This window comes from Lethenteron reissneri, chromosome 7 (genome assembly GCF_015708825.2).
Source record: "Lethenteron reissneri isolate LAM-NWPU_2019-01 chromosome 7, ASM1570882v1, whole genome shotgun sequence".
NCBI lineage: Eukaryota > Metazoa > Chordata > Hyperoartia > Petromyzontiformes > Petromyzontidae > Lethenteron > Lethenteron reissneri.
This window is the reverse complement of record NC_083785.1, coordinates 10,453,776-10,475,091: the sequence shown is the minus strand read 5'-3', so window position 1 is coordinate 10,475,091 and position 21,316 is coordinate 10,453,776. Positions and strand designations below refer to the sequence as shown.

Genomic DNA, 21,316 nt, shown 5'->3' with positions numbered 1-21,316 from the left:
TTTGATTCCTTACCCCTATCCGTACCCGGTGGCATCAGGGTCACAAATGGGTACCCGTACCCGGCCGGGTACGGGTACCCGTTTCCTACCCGTACCCGTACCCTACCCGAAATGAGTGACAAACGGTTACTCACCAGTGACTCACGGCCTACCCGTACCCGTACCCGGCCGCACCAGGGTCACAAACGGCTACCCGTACCCGGCCGGGTACGGGTAGCCGGGTATCGGGTAGGATACGGGTATCGGGTACCCGGTTGCGACCTCTGCTCCAGAGGCTGCAGACTAAAGAAACTTTCCCATAGTTTCCACCGCAGCGTCGGCAAATCGAACTGGCGACCTCTGGGTATCACCCCCGGTGCGCTAACCATCACACCGCAGCAGCAGCAGCAGCATCCCCATTACTGTGCACATATTGTGTCGCGGAATAATCAACGGCGGTGTTCGGGTGAAGCGCTGCATACTGGAAAATGCCAAAGCAAATTTTTATCTACATGAACTTTCAATATCCCCATTCTCAAGCCGTCCTTTTCGCGCCCCCCCCCCACCCACCCACCTACCGCCCCCCTCTCATGAATACGTATGTATTATTTATAAATAGTGCGTGCGGGTGAAGCCACACGCGTGTACGTGCTCGGCGCACGGTCCCAAGCCACATAAATCACATTTTGTCCCGCAGCAGCCAATCCCGGGAATAATGCACGACGGAGCGTGGTTCGTCGTGCCACACGCACGCGCGGAGATTATATTTAACCCTTCGCTGACAACCGTGGCTTCGCTTTTTTGGCCTCCGGTTCAACAACGCGAACTTGATCCGGGCTGCAGAATTCGGCGCGTAAAAAAGTGGCAGAAAATACTGGGGGGGGGGGGGGGGGGGAGGGGGGGCTTCGCTGGACATGAACAGGATCGCTTTGAGGCTGTAATTATTTTGTGGTCTTCCCTCGAGCCAAAATACACTCCCCGTATGCAAACATCGCTGCGACGCCCCACTGTATTTCGGTTGGGTTCCTCCCCGCCAAGGCCCAGCATTTTACGCATTTGTGTTCAATTACATGCGGCGACGATGTTGTTGTTGTTGTTTGAGGATCTCGCTGTGTTATGCGTTCCGCTTACAGCCCTATGAGAAGTCTGAGAGGGATTTCTCACTCAAAATTAGCACCACCAAGGCATTGGTGGTGCTCATCTCCAATGTTGCAGCCCTGTGTGTGCGGTGGAACTCCAACATCGCCTGTGGCAGGTTGAGTCTCTCCGCGGGACAACTGCTGTTTACTGCGTCCGCACAATGTGCTACGCATTTTATCGAACCCAGAGGGACGATGGGCCAATTCCAGCCCCCAACCAGGCTTTGAACTGTCAAGCGTGCCGATTGTTATACTCACTGAGCCACAAGGCTCACGACGTCTTCGCATGTGGTAGTTATGCTTCGAATTAGCATGGACTGGGTGTCTTTTCGGTTCAACCGAACAGGAACGAAACACAACATTTCAATAATTCACAGTGCGCCGAATTTACCGACCGTCGCAAATCCCAACCGCCGTCCGGCATTAGAACTCTCGACCGTTCCGAGTTCTCTTGCTCCACTGCTGGGAGAGACTAACTGCACGTCCCCCCGTTTCAGCGCCCTCGCGTGCAATTGAGCACGATGCGTATCGCGTACAGCTGTACAGTGGCTGACAATACGGGTGCATTTAAATTCTCCGTGAATGCAAACCGTGTTGTGGCGAAATGTTATGCAGATGACGGGAATTGGTGTTATGCATTCTCCCCCCCCCCCCCCGTCGCAGGCGGTCCCCGCATGAATGCACGCGCTCGTGGATAATACTGCCTTGTTTGATTAATGCAAGGCCACACGCGCGTGGCTATTAATTTAGTTAATGAGGTTGATCATTATGCTATTTTGCTCTTGCGCCTATATGCCAATGTTTAGCCTTTGGTCAGACATTAAAACCCAAGTGCGTAGCCCGTGGACGTGCAAACTATTAACGTTGCCGCTGCTTGTTGCCAACCGCTCCTCCTGGGCGGTCTAGCGGCGGTGAGTTCGCCTCTTGCTGCACACGCTCGCGGTTCGAGTCCGGCGGCCGCCCTGGTTAATTTAGAGTTGTTTGGCTGCTATATATTTCCACGTGATAAGCCACTTCATTTGTGGCCAGGTCGCTTCTGTAAAAGGGCTACATAGCTCAGCGGGGGCCTTACTTGGTAAAATAAAACATTCTTTAGTTTAAAATAGTTTAGTAAACAACCGCGATACTACGTGAACGTCTACCGCTTAACAGCGCACAGCCTTAACGTAACGCGCAACAGTAAATCCACTTTTGTGCCGACGTCAAGAGCTCGGATTCGAAAATTACCCCGCAAATTACTCAATTGGGGACAAGGCAAGAGAAATATTCACGCCCTACTGGCAGATTAATGCCGCAGGTCACTTTCTGCGAATGAGACTCATACTGGTCTCTTGAGTGTTCAGCTGGTTAAACAAGATAAACGTAACACCTCCGTTTAGGTAAAGGTGCAGCCCTGAAATCGCTTGCTCACACCACTGCTATGTGGAAAGTTGTCCACGAGAGAGTCCTCTAGAGGAAATAATTGGTACCAGGTCAAAGTACCCACCCTTTACCCCACCACACGTGACCTGCCGATCGATCGATTGCGGAGTACCCATTTGACCGTTTCGCATCATCCACGCTGACACTCGCCCATGCTGCACATTTTTTATTTTTTAATTTGAAGCTTTTGTGACTGCAAGGATTCATACTCTTAGGTTTTTTCGGTAAAGTCACGTAGGTAAAAAATTAATAATAAAAGTATAAATGAGAGAATTAAAATGATAAATCACGACGTTTCGGAGGCAACACAAGTCTCCGTCATCAGGTGGGACCGTCACACCTAAATTTGATATAGTAAATTATACAAATGATACTTGATACAGTAAATTTAGCTGTGACGGTCCCGCCTGATGACGGAGACTTGTGTTGCCTCCGAAACGTCGTGATTTATTACTTTATTTCTATTATTATTTCTATAATTTTTACTTTTATTATTTATTTAGTTTCCTACGTGACTTTACCGAAAAAACCTCAGAGCATGCTGCACATCTGTGAAAAGGAGCTTCAAACCTCATCAGATTCCTCCAGTCTCAACCAAGATTCTGAATCTGCGGTCAGAACGCTTCTATTTAAAACTTTCGTGACTGCAGGGATTCATCTTCTTGGTTCTTTCGGTGAAGTCACGTAGAATTAAAATAATAAAATAAATAAAATAAAACGTAATAAAACAGAGTTTCAGACGTTGTCTCCTCGACAGACCTGTTCTCCACCTGAGGACGGATACTTGCGTTGTGGCCGAAACGTCGTGAGAATTAATTTTTTACGGTTTATTTTTATTATTTTATTATTTCAATTCTACGTGACTTTACCGAAAGAACCATGAAGATGAATCCCTGCAGTCACGAAAGCTTTAAATCGAAATGTTATAGTGCTGTTTGTTGCTGGCCATGTGGCGTCTTGGGACCTTCGCGGCTATTAAAAAAAAAACACATTTCTATATATACCAGAGACCGATGAAGGCTATTTTTCAGCTATCTATAGAGATCATAGATCCATGAAGTGCCCTTGAAATAGCAGGCTAAAGACAAGTCAGCGTTACTCTCTGCGTGGTGTGCGGTTTTGGGAGCGCGCGTTTTTATTATTTATTTCAATGTTATGGCAGCCAAATTCATTCCACCGTGCGTTCGTCTACAAATTCATTTAGTTTGCAGTACAGAAGCTCAAGGGATAGCACTCAGGGCAAGATGTTTCTTTTGCATGTTGAAATTAAAACCTCTTAGCTCTGATTAGTGTCTCCAAGTTCTGGGAAATCCCTTGGATCGATGTGGCCACTTTTTAATGGTGTAAGTCTGTAATGGCGACACAACTTTATACCACAGGTTCGTTCTAATTGGATCATCTTTAAGATAATTGTCATGCTCCCCCCTTATCGAAAGAGATAAAACAACATTAGTGTTCTCAACCTTTGTTGGACAGCATCCAAAAAAAAACAATGCCCCTTTTCCATTGGCACACCCGAGACGAGCGAGCGTGGGGTCGCCATGGTACAGGCAGCTTTTCTACTGGCTACTTGCTGTGCCAAGCCTGAACAAAACCGTGCTACACTGGCCTCACAGGACATCTAAATCAGGCTGGGGAGCCAAGCAGGGCCAGGGGCGGGGCTAACGACTGGCGTCTCCAACACGTCGTGCGTGGCTTTGACAGTGGAAAAACAACTCGGCGCCTGCTTAGCCGTGGCCGGGTCTGACACGGCACGGCCCAGTTATACAGTGGAAAAGAGATTGTGGTCTATACCAGTGTTCTTCATTGCAAGGCCCTGTGGGCCCCATTGGCGGCCCCTGATGGCCTTTAATGGGGCCCCTGACAATACACAAATGGTGAAAACACCCCCCCGCCACCATCATCATTGTGCTGCTGTCAAACCCCCAATGGTTTCAAATGTGTGGCGGCCCTCACACTGATGATGTCTTATCGGCGAAAGTTTCCTCCATCTGAAAATGAGTGAAGAACCCTGGCCTATACCCATAGGTTTAAGACCCCGTGCACAAGGAAAGGACCCAAAAGGCATCTTACAGGGTTGCTGGCTACGAGCTGCCTGTTGTTAGCCACCACGGTGAGCGAGATGATGGTGATGACGGAGTTGAGGATGTAGGAGCTGAAGAGGTTTTTGTGGAGCGTTATCCTTTGGCAGCTCAGGCTCCTGGAGACACACAAATCCACACCCACACACAACACACGCACGTGTGTAAGCACTCGGCATGTAATGATTCACCCGCCACCGATCCAATGAATTCTGGGGAGCAATTCTTATTTGGACCTTCTCAAAGAAATTCTGTCTCAACCGTGCAGCTTTATTCACCCACCCAGCCCCCCCCCTCCCACCACGTCAAGCACAAATGTAGCATAATTTGTCGCATAATTTGCATTAATAATCGGTCTATAAGAGGCATAAATCGAAGTATCACAAGGGTACAAATGGATTCAACGCATCATTACTTGCCAAGAGAGCTCATTGTGCGTTGTGGAATTGAATCAAGATATAGTAATAGGTTTTTACCCTTTTATCTGGCACCAAAACTGACATCTTTATACAAGGAATCATGTTTGCAATAACCACAACACAAGCAGTCAAAATGCAACTAAAAAGAGACAACTCTGATAATGATATGCACTGTCCTTGATGTTGATTGGTCCACACCCGAGACGGCTTTTCTTAGAGCCTAGTCTCCACTGGTGTTGGACCAGATGACGCCAAAAGGCGTACAACTCAAAAACAGCGCACTATCAGAGTATTGAGAGCTCGGGGTAAGCATAACGGAATTGAATTGTTAGCTTCTCCGGGGGGGAGGGGAGAGGGGGGGGCAGCCCGCGTACTGACGAGAGGTGCGACGTCGAACGCTGAATCCCATGATAAACGCAATGCATGCCACGTATAAATCAAAAGCAATTGAGAGCATGTGAATTAGGTGTGGGTGAAGGACAACAAACTAAACAGAGTGCCGGAAATGATAAAGTGGCTTATTCGACCAAGCATTGCAATCGATTCTTTTTGTGTGGATATTTACACGGACGCCTTTAAAAGTGGCAGCCACCTTGAAAAAAACACCCTCCTCCCCCCCCTCAACATACAAGCCACACCCAGTATAACGAGGCCCAAGACGACACCAATGATGTCACCAAGCTCCGCCCATCACCTCTGGTCCAGCGGCACATGTGGAGACGTTGGGCGAGACATTTTCTTTTTTGTCCCAACTATTATCCGTGCTAGGCGTTAAGGTTTCCGACCCCTGTGCTAGACTATTAGGAGGGTCCGAAACTTCAATTATATTGCCGATCCCAGCAACCTCTGCTTTCAATTTATAAACTCCGAGTGAGGTGACAGAAGGGGTATGAACAAGGTATAAGTGATGTAGTGAGACGAGCAAACTGCGATACCGATGAGACAGAGATGCAGTGAAAGGAGATGTACATAGACATGGGGGGACGCAGATAGATTTAGATCAGAGCATACAGACACAGATAATAATTCAAACAGTGCACACGAGAGATGAATTGGCTTTAATTCTCTTACTCTTAGTTATTTCGGTAAAGTCACGTAGGTAAAAAATGAAATTAAAATGTATAAAAGTAATAATGGAAATAAAATAATAAAAAATCACGACGTTTCGGAGGCAACACAAGTCTCCGTCATCAGGTGGGACCGTCACAGCTAGATTTGCTGCTTGCGTTGTGGCCGAAACGTCGTGAGAATTGTTTTATTATGTTATATTTTTATTATTTCATTACTTCCCTTCTACGTGACTTTACCAAAAGAACCAAGAAGATGAATCCCTGCAGTTACGAAAGTTTTAAATCGAAAAATCGGGGGGGTTGTTTTTTTTTCATCCCTTTTGAGCTTCTTTGGCCTCTAAGCTTTTGCTTGGCTCGCTTGTGCCCAGTGGTGCCGCCCGACAGCGGACGGCATGATGCACCACGTGGGCCACTGTCGATTGCCGAAGAGCGGCGCGCATCCGAGCGAACGTATCAATCCCGAGCAGCCATGCCGGAGCGAATGTTCTGCGTCAATAAATGGCTTTTGTTGCCTTCCTTTATAGCACGAAGGCACATCTGACTTGCATTAGACTGCTCGAGTGCGTTCTCTCTATTGTTATTTACGAGCAAGATGACGCTGCTGGCTTCCGAGTTCAAAAGGGTCAAAGGAAAACACAGCACTGATCACTGTATGCATGGTGGCGCTGATGTGTAATATTTGATGCGCAGGCAGGTTTTAACGCGAATTGGCCTTTTCTATTTACTGCTGGATGCATCATACTCGAGCACATTTCCGCCCAAATAACACTGTTGTTGCCGTGTTCGGTATTAAGAAAGCACGTGTGTGCGCATATACACGGGTTTACGAGTACCTGGTACGGTGTGTAAACATCAGGACAAGGGGAGATACATGTGGCCGGGTATGGTGCTGTCCACCAACCCATATCGTATGCTGTGTTGGCCTTCATATGTGCTACTCACTAACAGCAGTTTTCCGAAGAGCCTGTTAAGGACTATCCGGGGGGGATCTTTGTCTGTGTGCATGCACATGATTGCACACACATTAACTAGGGTTGCCACATGTCCAGGTTTGACCCAGACATGACACGGACAGTCCCTGCAATTGGAAACTGTGTTCGGGTTTGCAGGAATTGATTTGTAGCCGAGACCTGGTGGCAATGTGCTCAACTTTATACAATATAACACAAGTTTTGATAGACCTCGGGCTGACTGAGATGATGTATGTTCGGGTTCGGGTCTGTGGAAGAGATGACGCTGGTGTGTAAGTCTTCTTGAAAAATAAACTGTCAACAACTGCGAACATTGCGTGAGGATGGTTGCTGGCTGGATGTTAGGCAAGTTATAAATAGATATCTCAGCCGCTGTTACGTGTGCAGTAATCATCAGCATTATCATCACCATCATCGTCATACTCTCTTTAAATGTATCCAAATGTCAATCGAGCAGGTGACGCAGTGAGAGGTGAGTGCACCGGGCTATGGACCCCATGGCCTGAGTTTTATTCTTGGCCACGGCTAACGTCAGTGTCGAGTGAAATTTGAAACAATCCCGGCCACCTAACTTCACCAGGTGGTGAGGTGATGGTCAAACGGCCTCGATGGCCGACATGGCGTGGCCACGCTTTTCACCCACGGACACGCGGTAGAAAATAACATGTACCTATTAAAACGTTCATTCATTGAACGATGTTTTGCTTGCTATTCCGCTTATAACACGGGAAACAAACGTAGTACAGGCGTGATAAACGCAATCAAACTCATAATCATCACCATCAATAACGGTCATGGTTAACCCTATGCTGGACAAAGCCCTGCCCAATCCACCACCGTTCTCTCTCAATCGCGCATTATAACAACGGCAACATCTGCTCCAAAAAACAATTTCCGCTTTCCTAAACGCGCCGTTGTTTTCGTGACGCACGAGTTCCAAGCCTTTGTTTACACTCCCGATTCAAGATAATCCAGATCGCGCGTCAATCTGCGTCCTGTGCACAAGCTCGCAACTTCCTGTGTACGCAGGTGCGGGCGCTGGCGACATTGGGGGGGGGGGGGGGGTGCCCACACCTCGTCCACCATCGTGTCCTCAGCGCTCGACCGCTATTATTTCTCGGCACGTTTTCGGCCGCGGTGACAGCAGAGCGTCGGAACAAAAACTTAGTTTTTTGCCGCGCGCAATCCACCACCTCTCTCGCGCGGAGGAGCGGTCGTCGATTCGGCGCTGGTGGACAATGGGGCGACTGCTACGGTGCAATAATTGGGCAAGGCAGAGCTCTGAGGCAAAGCATTCGCGGTGGCTGGTGGGATGAGGCTCAGTGGACCGCTTGTAATGAACGTCGTTAGAATTTTTTGTGACTGTATTATATGAAACAAACCTAAACATATTTGAGGAGGGGCGGTGGGGGGGGGGATTCCTTTGGCTAACAACAACTTTTTTTCTTCTTCAGAATTTGCGCATGAGAAGGTACAATAATAACAATGCGAGTGTGTGGATTTCAAGTAGTGTGCGCGGTTGGGGAACCTGATACCCCACTACCGTGCACGGCGAGATGTGTTTTTTTGTTATTAAAGACAACAACAACAACGGCGACAACGCCACCAACGAGGAGCCCCACTCACCTAAAATAAAAGAAAATGAAGAGCGACGTCGACAACGAAACAATGGAGAGCGTGTGTCCGATCACGGCGAGGTAATAGAGGTTCATGGCCATCTGCAAAAACAAAAACGAGACAACGCCCGTTGCGCTCCCCGCACCACCGAACCGTCAATTAGCGCCGGGCGCGCACTTAGCGAGGCGGTCGTGGCAGCACCGCCGGGCTTACTGCGTCACGGCGCGACGCACGCACGGCACGCGGACATCGAAACACGAGCGAAGTTGCCTTTGATATCTTTGAGACACGGCGACCTCTGACGCCGCTCACCTTCGGACATCGCAGCCTCAGATGTTTGCACACAATCACACGCGCGCGCAGCCTCAGTCCGAGCCATCAACGCACACGCGAGTAACGATTGTGTTTTTGCGGGGGTTTGGCGCGGGGATGGTGTTGTGGAGCTGTTTTTCTTCACCAGACCCCCCCCAACCCCTTATTCTCAATCGCCTTGCTGGAAACGAATAATGAGTGGAATTAGCAAGCGGACAATGAGCTGCTGCTGCTGCACAAGCATCTTCTCTCAGCACTCCTCGTCACTCCGAGCCTCCTCCATAGCAACACGCTCGGCAGCGAGCAGTGGTTTAGGGAATGACTTGCTCTCTGAGCAGGCTGCCTGCAGTAACAACGCCACGAGGGTGACTCAGAGGGTGCATTTCTAAGCACTCGTGTGCGAGCGAGCGAGCGTGCGTGCGTGCGTACGGTAGGGCAGTGGTTAGCGCGCTGCGCTACGAACCCAATAACCTTCACTCGAGTCTGGTCCATGGCTAACTAACATCAGCGGCGAGCGATATCTGAACCTGTCCTGGGCCTTTTCCCAAAGGTCGACAGCCTTAAACGAGTGCGCCACGGGGCGTCGCGGTGGCCAGATGTTAACTGCCTCGCCTGGGATACAGGAGGTCGTGGGGACGATCTCAACCCTGACGCCTGCATATTTGGTCTCCCCGTGGTCGCGTGGATTTTTCTCCGGGTCCTCCAGTTTTCCCCTCCACATTTACAATCAATGTGCGTTTAGAGTATTTTTGGCTGCTATATATTTCCACGAGAAGCTAATTTGTGGCGCTATTAATTGTGGTAGCCAGATCGTTTCTGAAAAAGAGAAAATAGTTCAGCGGTCTTTACCTGGTAAAATGGTGCTAGCTATGCCACCCCCTCGTGCAACATGCTGGCCTTCAAAGGCGCAAGGAAATTGCCGTAATTAGGCTAAACAGGGGAACCTTTGTCTTTCGTATGTACTAGTGGGGGAGTGGTTGTGCAGTGGCTTGCACACTGCACCTACAAACCCGCGCTACAAACTTGGTTATGCAACTTTCATTCTCAACCACAGCTAACGCATTTTAGGCAATTGCCGTCCGTACTTATCCTGGGCTTTGCCTAGGTCAACTTAGTCTTAAATGCGTACAGTACGATTTAAAGCTTTCGTGACTGCAGGGATTCATCTTCTTGGTTCTTTCGGTAAAATCACGTAGAAGGGAAATCATTAAATAATAAAAATAAAACATTATCAAATAGAATACAATAATAAAAATAAAACATAATAAAATACAATACAATTGTGTTTTTAAAATTGTATTTTATTATGTTTTATTTCTATTATTTTTTTATTTCCCTTCTACGTGACTTTACCGAAAGAACCAAGAAGATGAGTGCAGTACTTGATGTATATTTAAACATTAGCATTGGAAAGACAAAGGCAGTCAAGTATGGTGCTGGCTTGCTGGTGGCTGCACAGATTTCAGAACCCAGGATCTCAGCGTTTGCAACGCAATGCTCTGTGTATCTGCTGGAAATAAAGAATGAGTGAAATTAGCAAACTGTGGGGTGGACTAGAGTACGAGTCATATTTTATTTAATGTTGGTGCATGTCGAAAGTGTTGACAACGGGTCTGTCAGATATTAAACAAAAAACTATCAATTTAGTTTTCAAAAACACAATATTTTAAGAATTTCATCCTCACTGTGTGGTCGGAGAGGAGGCAATTGAAGTGGTTATCTTACATCACGTGCTTATACTCAACGGCAGGATGCCGCATAAAAATTGTTCAGTTATATAAATTGTTCACATAAATTATACATCGCTCAGTTCATCAGGAACTGCAGTGAAGCGGGTCGCGCAATGGTTTTACGTGTGTGTGTTCCCCTCCTTTACGAGGCAATTTGTTAAAAAGGAAAATTAAGCTTTAATTGCAATTAATCAGCGGGAAATTGCCCCCATTAATTTCCCCGGAGTCGATGCAACCAGACGGCCCACTTCGTTTTCGCACTTGCAGCCTGCAAAAGGCTTCGTCCGAGGCTAGAAAACGAGCAAAGAGCAGAAACTCCTCCAATCGCTCTCCGTGAAAAAGGGACAAAAAAAACCTCATGCGCTGTCGATGTCTGAAATGTAAAGGCGATAATTATACTTTTTTTGCTGTTGTCAACTAAAGTTTATAAGCGACAGGGGAAAGAAGTCGCCTGCATCTGAGCAACGGTGTCTGATGGATTGCTAAGAATGTTGTTGCGAGAAGGGTACACACAATGCAGAAATCCAGAGGACACTATGGTAGGTAAAACAAAAAGAGGTTGCACCGGCTGGGACAAGTGTGTACGTATGTACTGTATATTGAACTTCTTTCGCACCGTACGTAGCCAACCGTGGCTGATCGGAAGTGCGGGACGTGTGCAGGATGGAGAAGGACCGAGACAGACTTTATAATTGGTCTCCACGAGTCTGACGACCCAAGACCTAAGACCAGATGGTGGGATACAGGGAGGGCAGAGCTTGGAGGTCAAGGATCAAGTGCCCACTGTGCAGCAGCTGCGGGATCTGTAAGGGTCGGGTGGCATTGGCCACGATGACGTCTTGACCTTTGAGAAGGTGGTCTCGAATCAAGACTGTTTGTGCGATACGTGCAGTTAGGTGGGATTGTGACATGACTTGCAAGGCAGTGTCAGGATGAGTGATCTCAGGGTCACAAATGTGCCTTTTGTTGTGCAGGATTCACCTTGTGCGTGCATATTCTTAGGTTTTTTCGGTAAAGTCACGTAGGTAACAATTCAAATTAATAAAAGTAGAATAAAAATAAAATCACGACGTTTCGGAGGCAACACAAGCTTCCGTCTGCCTCCGAAACGTCGTGATTTATATTTTTATTTTACTTTTATTAATTTACATTTTTACCTACGTGACTTTACCGAAAAAAACCTAAGAATATGAATCCTTGCAGTCACGAAAGCTTCAAATCTAGAATTGTGCGTGCATGTTTACTCTTGAAGTGGACCTCAAATCTGGGACATTTGTAATTCGCGTGTGTTTGCCCAGTTCCCAAATGTAACTGAATCAGGAAACAATATACAGTGGGGGAGATGGTGATTTGGTGGCTCAGAGGTTAAAGCACTGAGATCTTGGGTTTGATTTAATTAGGGATGGGGAGCCACCCGTGATTAAACTGTGTCCTCCAGTGGTGTGGAGAGTTGATCATCTCAGCCCGATCACCAATGACTGCACAACTAAACCCCGCGCCGCATTCAATTCAGGCTGTCATTTAAATTTGCCCGATTCTATAGCTCTGAGACTCCCAGATTGACGTCAGTTTTTTGTGTGTAAAAAAAGCAATCGTTGCAGGGCATTTTAAAAAATCGTATGCCACAAGTGTGGGTAAAGGAAGAAGTCTATCGAGCTGATTTATGAAGGGTAGTTCTCTGATGTCATTCTTCCAGGGGCTGTTCCCTGACACATGGGTAATGGATGCACTGGCTGGCTGCAGAGTTCCAGACGGAAAAAATTGCGCACACCTTTGTTAGATGATGCCGACAGCAAAAATTGGAATAAAATAAGGGGAGAGGAAAAAATGTGCCTAAAATGTAATGTGCACTCTGCTAGCCTGGTCACTATGCAACGCGGAGCAAAATTACCGCGCACTTTGAGACGAGGTCAACAAGGAATCAAATTTGGAGGAACAACATTTTCCATTCGAATAGACGTACTGCCGGCCGGACACCAGAGCCGGAATAAGTTTGATGGGGGGCTCGAAGCTGTTATGGTTTTGTGGGTCCCTCCCCCTCCCCCTCTTTGGAAAATGCCATGCCTTCCCTTGATTGTTTTACCATCAACTATACCCCATGATAAACTCTCCACTGTTGCTCACCCTTGGCTGATTTCGGCTCCAGCATTTTTAGAAAAGAAAAATGCGATGTTAGACTCGCAAGGCTACATTAAAGTGAAAATGAACGCATCTATTTTAATGTTGGCACATAAACTGGGAGTGATACACGTAGTGATTTCGATTTAAAGCTTTCGTGACAGCAGGGATTCATCTTCTTGGTTCTTTCGGTAAAGTCACGTAGAAGGGAAATAATAAAATAATAAAAATTAAACATTATTAAATAATTATCACGACGTTTCGGCCACAACGCAAGCAGCCGTCTTCATGTGAAGAATAGGTCTGTCGAAAGACGCTGTCTTTCCGACTTTACTGAAAGAACCAAGAAGACACGTAGTGATGGTATGGCTTTTGACGACCAAATTACCTTGCGAGATTTAACCATCGTGTGCTGCTGCATTGCGATTCAACCACCTCTTGGGGAATCGCTAAAAATCTACGGTCCACAGGATCCAGCCCCTAAAGAATGATTTATTTATCCACGAGGGGCTTTTATTTTAGAATGTGTTTCCGCCAACTTGCGATGAGTGTCTGTACAAGTGGTGGGGGACTGGAGCATACGGAGAAAATCCACATGCATTAAGAGGGTGAGTGGGGGGGGAGGGGGCAACGCTCTATCCCCATACAGATGGAGATGAGTCCGCACTTTGCTATACCACCTTCTCCTGGCAAATCAGCAGACGGGGCTTGAGCTCGACGCCCATGGCAACGAGAGTTTCACAAAAATTTGCGCGGTGACCCAACGACCCCCCTCGCCACCGTCAAAGTGTTGTGTGCGTACCTTCAACGTGTCGCGTGTGTACCTTCAGCGTGTCACGTGTGCACATTCAGTGTGTCACGTGTGTACCTTCAGCATGTCGTGTGTGTACCTTCAGCGTGTCACGTGTGTACCTTCAGCGTGTCACGTGTGTACCTTCAGCATTTCGTGTGTGTACCTTCAGCATGTCGTGTGTGTACCTTCAGCGTGTCATGTGTGTACCTTCAGCGTGTCACGTGTGTACCTTCAGCGTGTCACGTGTGTACCTTCAGCGTGTCACGTGTGTACCTTCAGCATTTCGTGTGTGTACCTTCAGCATGTCGTGTGTGTACCTTCAGCGTGTCACGTGGGTACCTTCAGCGTGTCACGTGCGTACCTTCAGCATGTCGTGTGTGTACCTTCAGCGTGTCACGTGCGTACCTTCAGCGTGTCGTGTGTCTACCTTCAGCATGTCACGTGTGTACCTTCAGCGTGTTGTGTGTGTGTACCTTCAGCGTGTCGTGTGTGTACCTTCAGCGTGTCGTGTGTGTACCTTCAGCGTGTCACGTGTGTACCTTCAGTGTGTCACGTGTATACCTTCAGCATGTCGTGTGTGTACCTTCAGCGTGTCGTGTGTGTACCTTCAGCGTGTCGTGTGTGTACCTTCAGCGTGTCACGTGTGTACCTTCAGCATTTCGTGTGCGTACCTTCAGCGTGTCGTGTGTCTACCTTCAGCATGTCACGTGTGTACCTTCAGCGTGTTGTGTGTGTGTACCTTCAGCGTGTCGTGTGTGTACCTTCAGCGTGTCGTGTGTGTACCTTCAGTGTGTCACGTGTGTACCTTCAGTGTGTCACGTGTATACCTTCAGCATGTCGTGTGTGTACCTTCAGCGTGTCGTGTGTGTACCTTCAGCGTGTCGTGTGTGTACCTTCAGCGTGTCACGTGTGTACCTTCAGCATTTCGTGTGTGTACCTTCAGCATGTCGTGTGTGTACCTTCAGTGTGTCACGTGTGTACCTTCAGCATGTCGTGTGTGTACCTTCAGCATGTCACGTGTGTACCTTCAGCGTGTCGTGTGTGTACCTTCAGCGTGTTGTGTGTGTGTACCTTCAGCATGTCGTGTGTGTACCTTCAGCATGTCACGTGTGTACCTTCAACGTGTCGTGTGTGTACCTTCAGCGTGTCGTGTGTGTACCTTCAGCATGTCACGTGTGTACCTTCAGCGTGTTGTGTGTGTGTACCTTCAGCGTGTCGTGTGTGTACCTTCAGCATGTCACGTGTGTACCTTCATTCGTATCGTGTGTGTACCTTCAGCGTGTCACGTGTGTACCTTCAGCATGTCGTGTGTGTACCTTCAGCGTGTCACGTGCGTACCTTCAGCATGTCGTGTGTGTACCTTCAGCATGTCGTGTGTGTACCTTCAGCATTTCGTGTGTGCACCTTCAGCGTGTCACGTGTGTGCACCTTCAGCGTGTCACGTGTGTACCTTCAGCATGTCGTGTGTGTACCTTCAGCGTGTCACGTGCGTACCTTCAGCATGTCGTGTGTGTGCGCATTGCACAGCGTGTAGTTGGACCACGTGCGGTTGCTCTCCGGGTGGCGGAACCAGTTTCCGTCCTTGTTGCAAATCTTGGTGACTTTTTCTGGATGGGAAGGAAGGGAGAAGAAAAAAAAAATCAGAATCATTTGCAACTTTTTGTGCACGCACGAAGTGACAAACAAAAAATTGCCACGTTTTTTTGAGAAGTGCATCGCATTTGTGCGAGATATTTTTTTTTGTTCTACACAAAAGAAGCAAAACGAAAAATGCGTGTTTTATTTTTAACACTAAAAACAGGAAACCTTTTTTTTCAGGAACTGGAAATTGCTTATTTTAACACAGTGCCCTGGAGACATTGAATTTGAGAAGCTTGATTATATTATATTATTGTTGTGCATAATTATTCTCTGAGTATTGTTGAGTATAATAATCACACAGCGTAGGCCAACATCCTTAAACTCCTGTTTCCTAACGTTCAATGACTGCTGTTGTATATTTCTTTCTTTCTCGGCACCCTCACTAATTAAGGAGCTCAGGGCGATTACACTGAGCAAGGGTTCATGATGATAACAACTAAGTTACGGTAAAAGGAGACATCACTAACGACTTTAAGAGCGAACAACAAACACTACCTCTCGGTAACCATGGTTTCCTTCCCTTCGCTCCCTCCTCTTGATTTCCTTGTTAAACCAATACACAGAGCTTACTTGCACCTAACTTTGTTTCTGGTGCCTATTATTTTCATTATATATTTACGCAGACACGGTTATGTGGCTGGACCACGTGACTGTGAAATGTCAGCAGGTCGCTCTGCATCAACATCAAATACCTCGTTCGTTAGTTGTACAATATCCCCTTAAGGACCCTACGGTACTCGTCTGCAATATCGATGTTTCTTTGCCTCTCGTTGTTGCTGCTGCTGCTGCTCTCACGCACCACAGATCTATATCCCTTTGTTAAAAGAGCTGGGCGAATGGTTAAACGGAGACTCTCGCCCGTGCTACAAAATCATATAGACTCAACAAACGTAGATGTCTCTCTCTCCCCCATATTGTATATCGCCTGTGTCCGATAATCTTCGAAACCCTGGTGATGTCACGCGCTCGTGCAATTTTGCCACCACATGTCTTAATGTGACCTCTCATTACACCTGCTTTTCCCACTCCAAGGAACACATCTCAGAATCATACTTGAGATTTTCAAAATGTTGTTCATTGTATTTTAACCTTTACACACGAGAGTGCAGTCCTTAAGAAAGTAAATTGAGCAATAACGACAATGATGATAGAATAATAATCGTCGACATTCTGGCCAATGTCATCATCATCATCGCTGATCTTTTCCTTTTTTTTTACAAAGCTTCTTGCACAGAAAGCGTCGATGCTTGCTCAACGTCAAATAAGAAATTGTTGCCACGACGGGAAATTAACCGGGGGGGAAAAAAATACCCACTGTGAGTTTCTGAACGTTCGAAATAAAGGGGCACGGAAAATATACAATCTAACTTCGTGCTAATAATTGACAAAGCAAGCCCATTTACAGGAAGACACTTCCAAAGAGAATGTTGTGAAGACATTTTTTGAGTTCGCTTCAAGAAAAAAGTAATAAAAACCGTCTATATTTTCAGTCGTTTGCTTCATTTAACCCAGGTGGCGATCCGCAAAGACTTGTTCCACTTCAAAAAGGAGATCTGGCAGCACAATAAAGGGCCAATGCAAGCCGTGCAGAGAGAGAGAGAGAAAGAGCGAAAATAAACAAGGAAAAATAAATAAGAGACCATGGAAACAAGCCAAGCTTTGTGTCAGGAAACACAAGAAATGAAAATAAATGGCAATGGCTTAGAAGACTAAAATCCCACGACGTAAAAGATTTCAAATGTAGGAAGAAGGTGCCTGCAATTATTTCAATATCTAATCCGTGACTGATAAGAGTGTACGGTTATCGACTCGCTCGCGTTCGAGGCTCTGCGTTCTCGGAGTCTGCGTGGAAGAGGAAAAAAGTGCAGAGCGTCATCGCGTCGTACGACCGTGAGAGGTGGTGGTGGCGGCGGCTTTGGGGGTAGTCCCTCATCCAGCAGTGGACTGGCCATGGTTGATGATGATGGCGGTGGTGATGTTAAAGCATCATTCAATCGCAGCGTGGGATAGAGAAGGCGAAGGTCTCTTGCCTTGTGGAACGTGGCGGGGAAGGGGAGCGAGATACGCATCGTAGTTTTCATCTCGTGTTAACCCCCTCCGCAACGTGCCCACCAACCCCGGCAGGCACGTTAACATGATGTAAACCTCGATTTAAAGCTTTCGTGACTGCACGAATTCATCTTCTTGGTTCTTTCGGTAAAGTCACGTAGAAGGGAAATAATAAAATATTAAAAATTAAACATGATAAAATACAATTCTCACGACGTTTCGGCCACAACGCAAGCAGCCGTCCTCAGGTGAAGAACAGATCTATCGGAAAGACAGCGTCTGAATGAAGAACAGGTCTGTGTCTTTCCGACAGATCTGTTCTTCACCCGAGGACGGCTGCTTGCGTTGTGGCCGAAACGTCGTGAGAATTCTATTTTATCATGTTTTTTTTATTTTATTTTATTATTTCCTTTCCACGTGACTTTACCGAAAGAACCAAGAAGATGATGTAAACCGCGAGGCGGGTTTCCCAGAAGCTTGACGTCGGTCGAGGCACGCCGCCAACGCCACTCGCATTGTAGCTAAACTTCACGCTCGGTCGTGAAAAAACCGGAGCGCGGTCGGTTTCCTGTAAATGTGCAAATCCCCCAATGGCCGTGAAACAACAGACCCCAGCGCGCCTGCTGACAGCCTCGCGCTATCGTACGCATATTTCTTTAAGCGCGCTGCAGGGAAACGCGCGTTAACACGCTGCCAGCGTTTTATTCCCCCACCACCACCCCCCTTACCCCTACAACTGGTGCCAGGACTTTGATAGCTGGCACGGTGGTGCCCCGGGATGCATTCTGGGATTTCATCGATTGAGTTCAAAGATGCCCGCGGGGGGGGGGGGGGGCCGTGCCCGGCTCAGATTACCGTCGCTGAGCGTTTAACCCCCCGGGACGAGCAATTCCCCCCCCCCCCCCCAAAAAAAAATACAGCGGACGAAACGTAAAAAAATACGACAAGCTCCGTTTGCGCTTTTGTAGCCCCAGTTTTCCCCCTGCTGTGCTGCAGTGGCCCATGGCGCAACTCGCGGTTTGCGATGAACAGGATTTGGGGGCTACGGATGTATCTGATGGGGGGTTTTTTTGATTCAGGAGACAGGTCGAACAGGTATTAACACGAGCGCATTCGGGTTGTTGTTGTTGTTGTTTTTAAATGCGTAAACCACGACTGAGAAGCTGCAAAATTCGACACTTCACCCTTTCATTAATCAATGACGGAAGTGTTTGTTGCTGAGATTCAGGGCTCATGCCCAGCGGTCGCTCTGGTTAACACTGCGGGTGTAATCACCGTAAATACTACACGCCGTCCGCTTCACAGCTGGCGTTTCAGACCTACACATTTACTTAATTAGGTAAAACCACATAGCAACTATATGCGTCCGTGTAAGTGAATGATGAGAATACTGAATGCACTAAATTATTATTATTATGGCTACTAATTATTCATCATCATCATTAATCCATGAGGAATCCACTGCTGGATGATGCCATTTCTCACAATCCTACGATGTAATGATCCACCATCTGGGAAACTGCGAGAGCCTCATTATGCTGAGTGCGACGGGCATTTATTCGCCGGAGCAGGTAGGCCGAACAGGTTGTTGTCTCTCACGTTACGATCATTGCGTCCTTTGTATCGAACGACCATTCGAGTGCTCTCTCTCTCTCTCTTTCAGAAGACAAAGACAAAGCCCCCCCCTCCGTGTAGCCTTAACAGACTGTCGTGGCAAGTGAACGGGCACACGAGGAGGTGGGTGGCGAGCATCAAGCCCCGGCAGCCTTTGTCTCCCCGGTGGCGATGTTTGCACATGGCACCAGGTACTTATTTGAGGCTGAGTCAACCTAGAGGAGACCAAGGACCGTTTCAAATAATTGTCACTCGTGTTGACGGTGCACTCCTGCTCATCTTTCTCGCACACACACACACAGGCAACCCCCGCCGCTTAATTTCCCCTAACTCTAATTAAACACGAACCTGAAGCAAATCGCAAGTTCACGGCGCAAAACCCCCGAAAACCTCGCAGCTACTGATAATTGTTTTTTTACCCTTCTATCTGGCAACAAAACTGACACCTTTTTACAAGGAGTCATGTTTGCATAGACCACAATACCTGCAGCCATAATGCAAACAAAAAAAACACAACTCTGATAATGTGCACTGTCCTTGAAGTTGATTGGTCCACACCCGAGACAGCTTTCCTTAGAGCCTAGTCTCACGTGGGTTGGACCAGATGACGCCAAAAGGCGCACAACTCAAAGACAATGCACCATCAGAGTATGAGAGCTCGGGGCAAGCATCTACACTATGGGAACCTCATTGGCCAGTAAAAATATGATAATTGGTTTTTTACCCTTCTATCTGGCAACAAAACTGACACCTTTTTACAAGGAGTCATGTTTGTATAGACCACAATACCTGCAGTCATAATAAAAACAAAAGACATAACTCTGATAATGTATGTACTGTCCTTGAAGTTGATTGGTCCACACCCGAGACAGCTTTCCTTAGAGCCTAGTCTCACATGGGTTGGACCAGATGACGCCAAAAGGCGCACAACTCAAAGACAATGCACCATCAGAGTATTTACTGGCAAATGAGGTTCCAGTGTGTTCTCGCAGCTACTCCCGGCCACGAGACGTTCCGGACGCTTTGGCCATCGTCATTTGTCCACGAATTTCGTAGAAAACGCCCAGCCTGGGGCGAAAAACGACAGCTCTGGAAAAAGTGTACACACACTCGGAGGGGCGAGTCGCCTCCTCCCGCTGGAATGGCTCCCACTCAGCAAGCAGAGCATGCATGCACACGGTGGGGGCGGGGGGTGGGGGGGAAGCACGGCTCGAGAGAAGGTGATTTCATTTACACCTCGGCTTCCCTTGCGTGCGGGCGCTCGAAAGCCACGCACGTCACGATTTGCAGTGCAAAATTGCAAACAAAGCCCTCCTGCAAAAGGGAGACTCTTGGGAATATCTGCAAAGGAACGGAGGCGGAATGAAGAAGTTTAGAGGCCTCAAGCTGGGGTTGCTGATATTCTCGAGTAGGTGACGGAGGCGACACGGGTTTGGACACGTGTTGAGAAGAGACAAAGAAGATGCATTGAGAGGGGGTTATTGAGAATGACCCGTAGACTCGCATAGATACCCACAGGCTCACATAGAAACCCACAGGCTCACATAGAGACCCAAAGCCTCAAATAGAGACCCACAGACTTACACAGAGACCCACCGACTCACACAAAAATCAAAAGCCTCACATAGAGACGCACAGACTCACAGAGACCCAGACTCACATAGATACCCACCTACTCACATAGAGACGCATAGGCTCAAACAAAGACTCACATAGAGACCCACAGGCTGACATAGAGACCAAAAGCCTCAAATAGAGACCCACTGACTCACGCAAAAATCCAAAAACTCGCACAGAGACCCAAAGCCTCACATATAGACCCACAGACTCACAGAGACCCAGACTCGCATAGATACCCACAGACCCACATAGAAACCCACTGGCTCACATAGAGACCCAAAGCCTCAAATAGAGGCCCACAGACTTAAAAAGAGACCCACCAACTCACACAAAAATCAAAGACTCGCACAGAGACCCAAAGCCTCACATAGAGACGCACAGACTCACAGAGACCCAGACTCACATAGATACCCACATACTCACATAGAGACCCATAGGCTCAAACAAAGACTCACATAGAGACCCACAGGCTCATATAGAGACCAAAAGAATCAAATAGAGACCCACAGACTCACACAAAGAACCCACTGACTCACACAAAAATCCAAAGACTCGCACAGAGACCCAAAGCCTCACATAGAGACGCACAGACTCACAGAGACCCAGACTCACATAGATACCCACAGACTCGCACAGAGACCCACAGACTCAAAGAAAGACCCACAGACTCACATAGAGACCCACAGACTCACACAAAGACCCACTGACTCACACAAAAATCCAAAAACTCGCACAGAAACC

The 21,316-nt window shown here is 47.5% G+C and overlaps 1 protein-coding gene across 3 annotated transcripts in view; it reads right to left on the bottom strand.

The window, feature by feature from the left end:
- LOC133357508 (calcitonin gene-related peptide type 1 receptor-like) overlaps window positions 1-21,316 on the bottom strand; it is a 151,093-nt gene that overhangs the window by 38,390 nt on the left and 91,387 nt on the right. For all 3 annotated transcript variants that reach the window (XM_061575476.1, XM_061575484.1, XM_061575493.1), the window contains exons 5-7: window positions 15,146-15,258; window positions 8,708-8,799; window positions 4,614-4,740 (exon numbers count right to left, since the gene is read on the bottom strand). In XM_061575476.1, coding sequence (XP_061431460.1) covers window positions 4,614-4,740; window positions 8,708-8,799; window positions 15,146-15,258 — 332 coding nt within the window. The remainder of the gene's footprint in view (window positions 1-4,613; window positions 4,741-8,707; window positions 8,800-15,145; window positions 15,259-21,316) is intronic.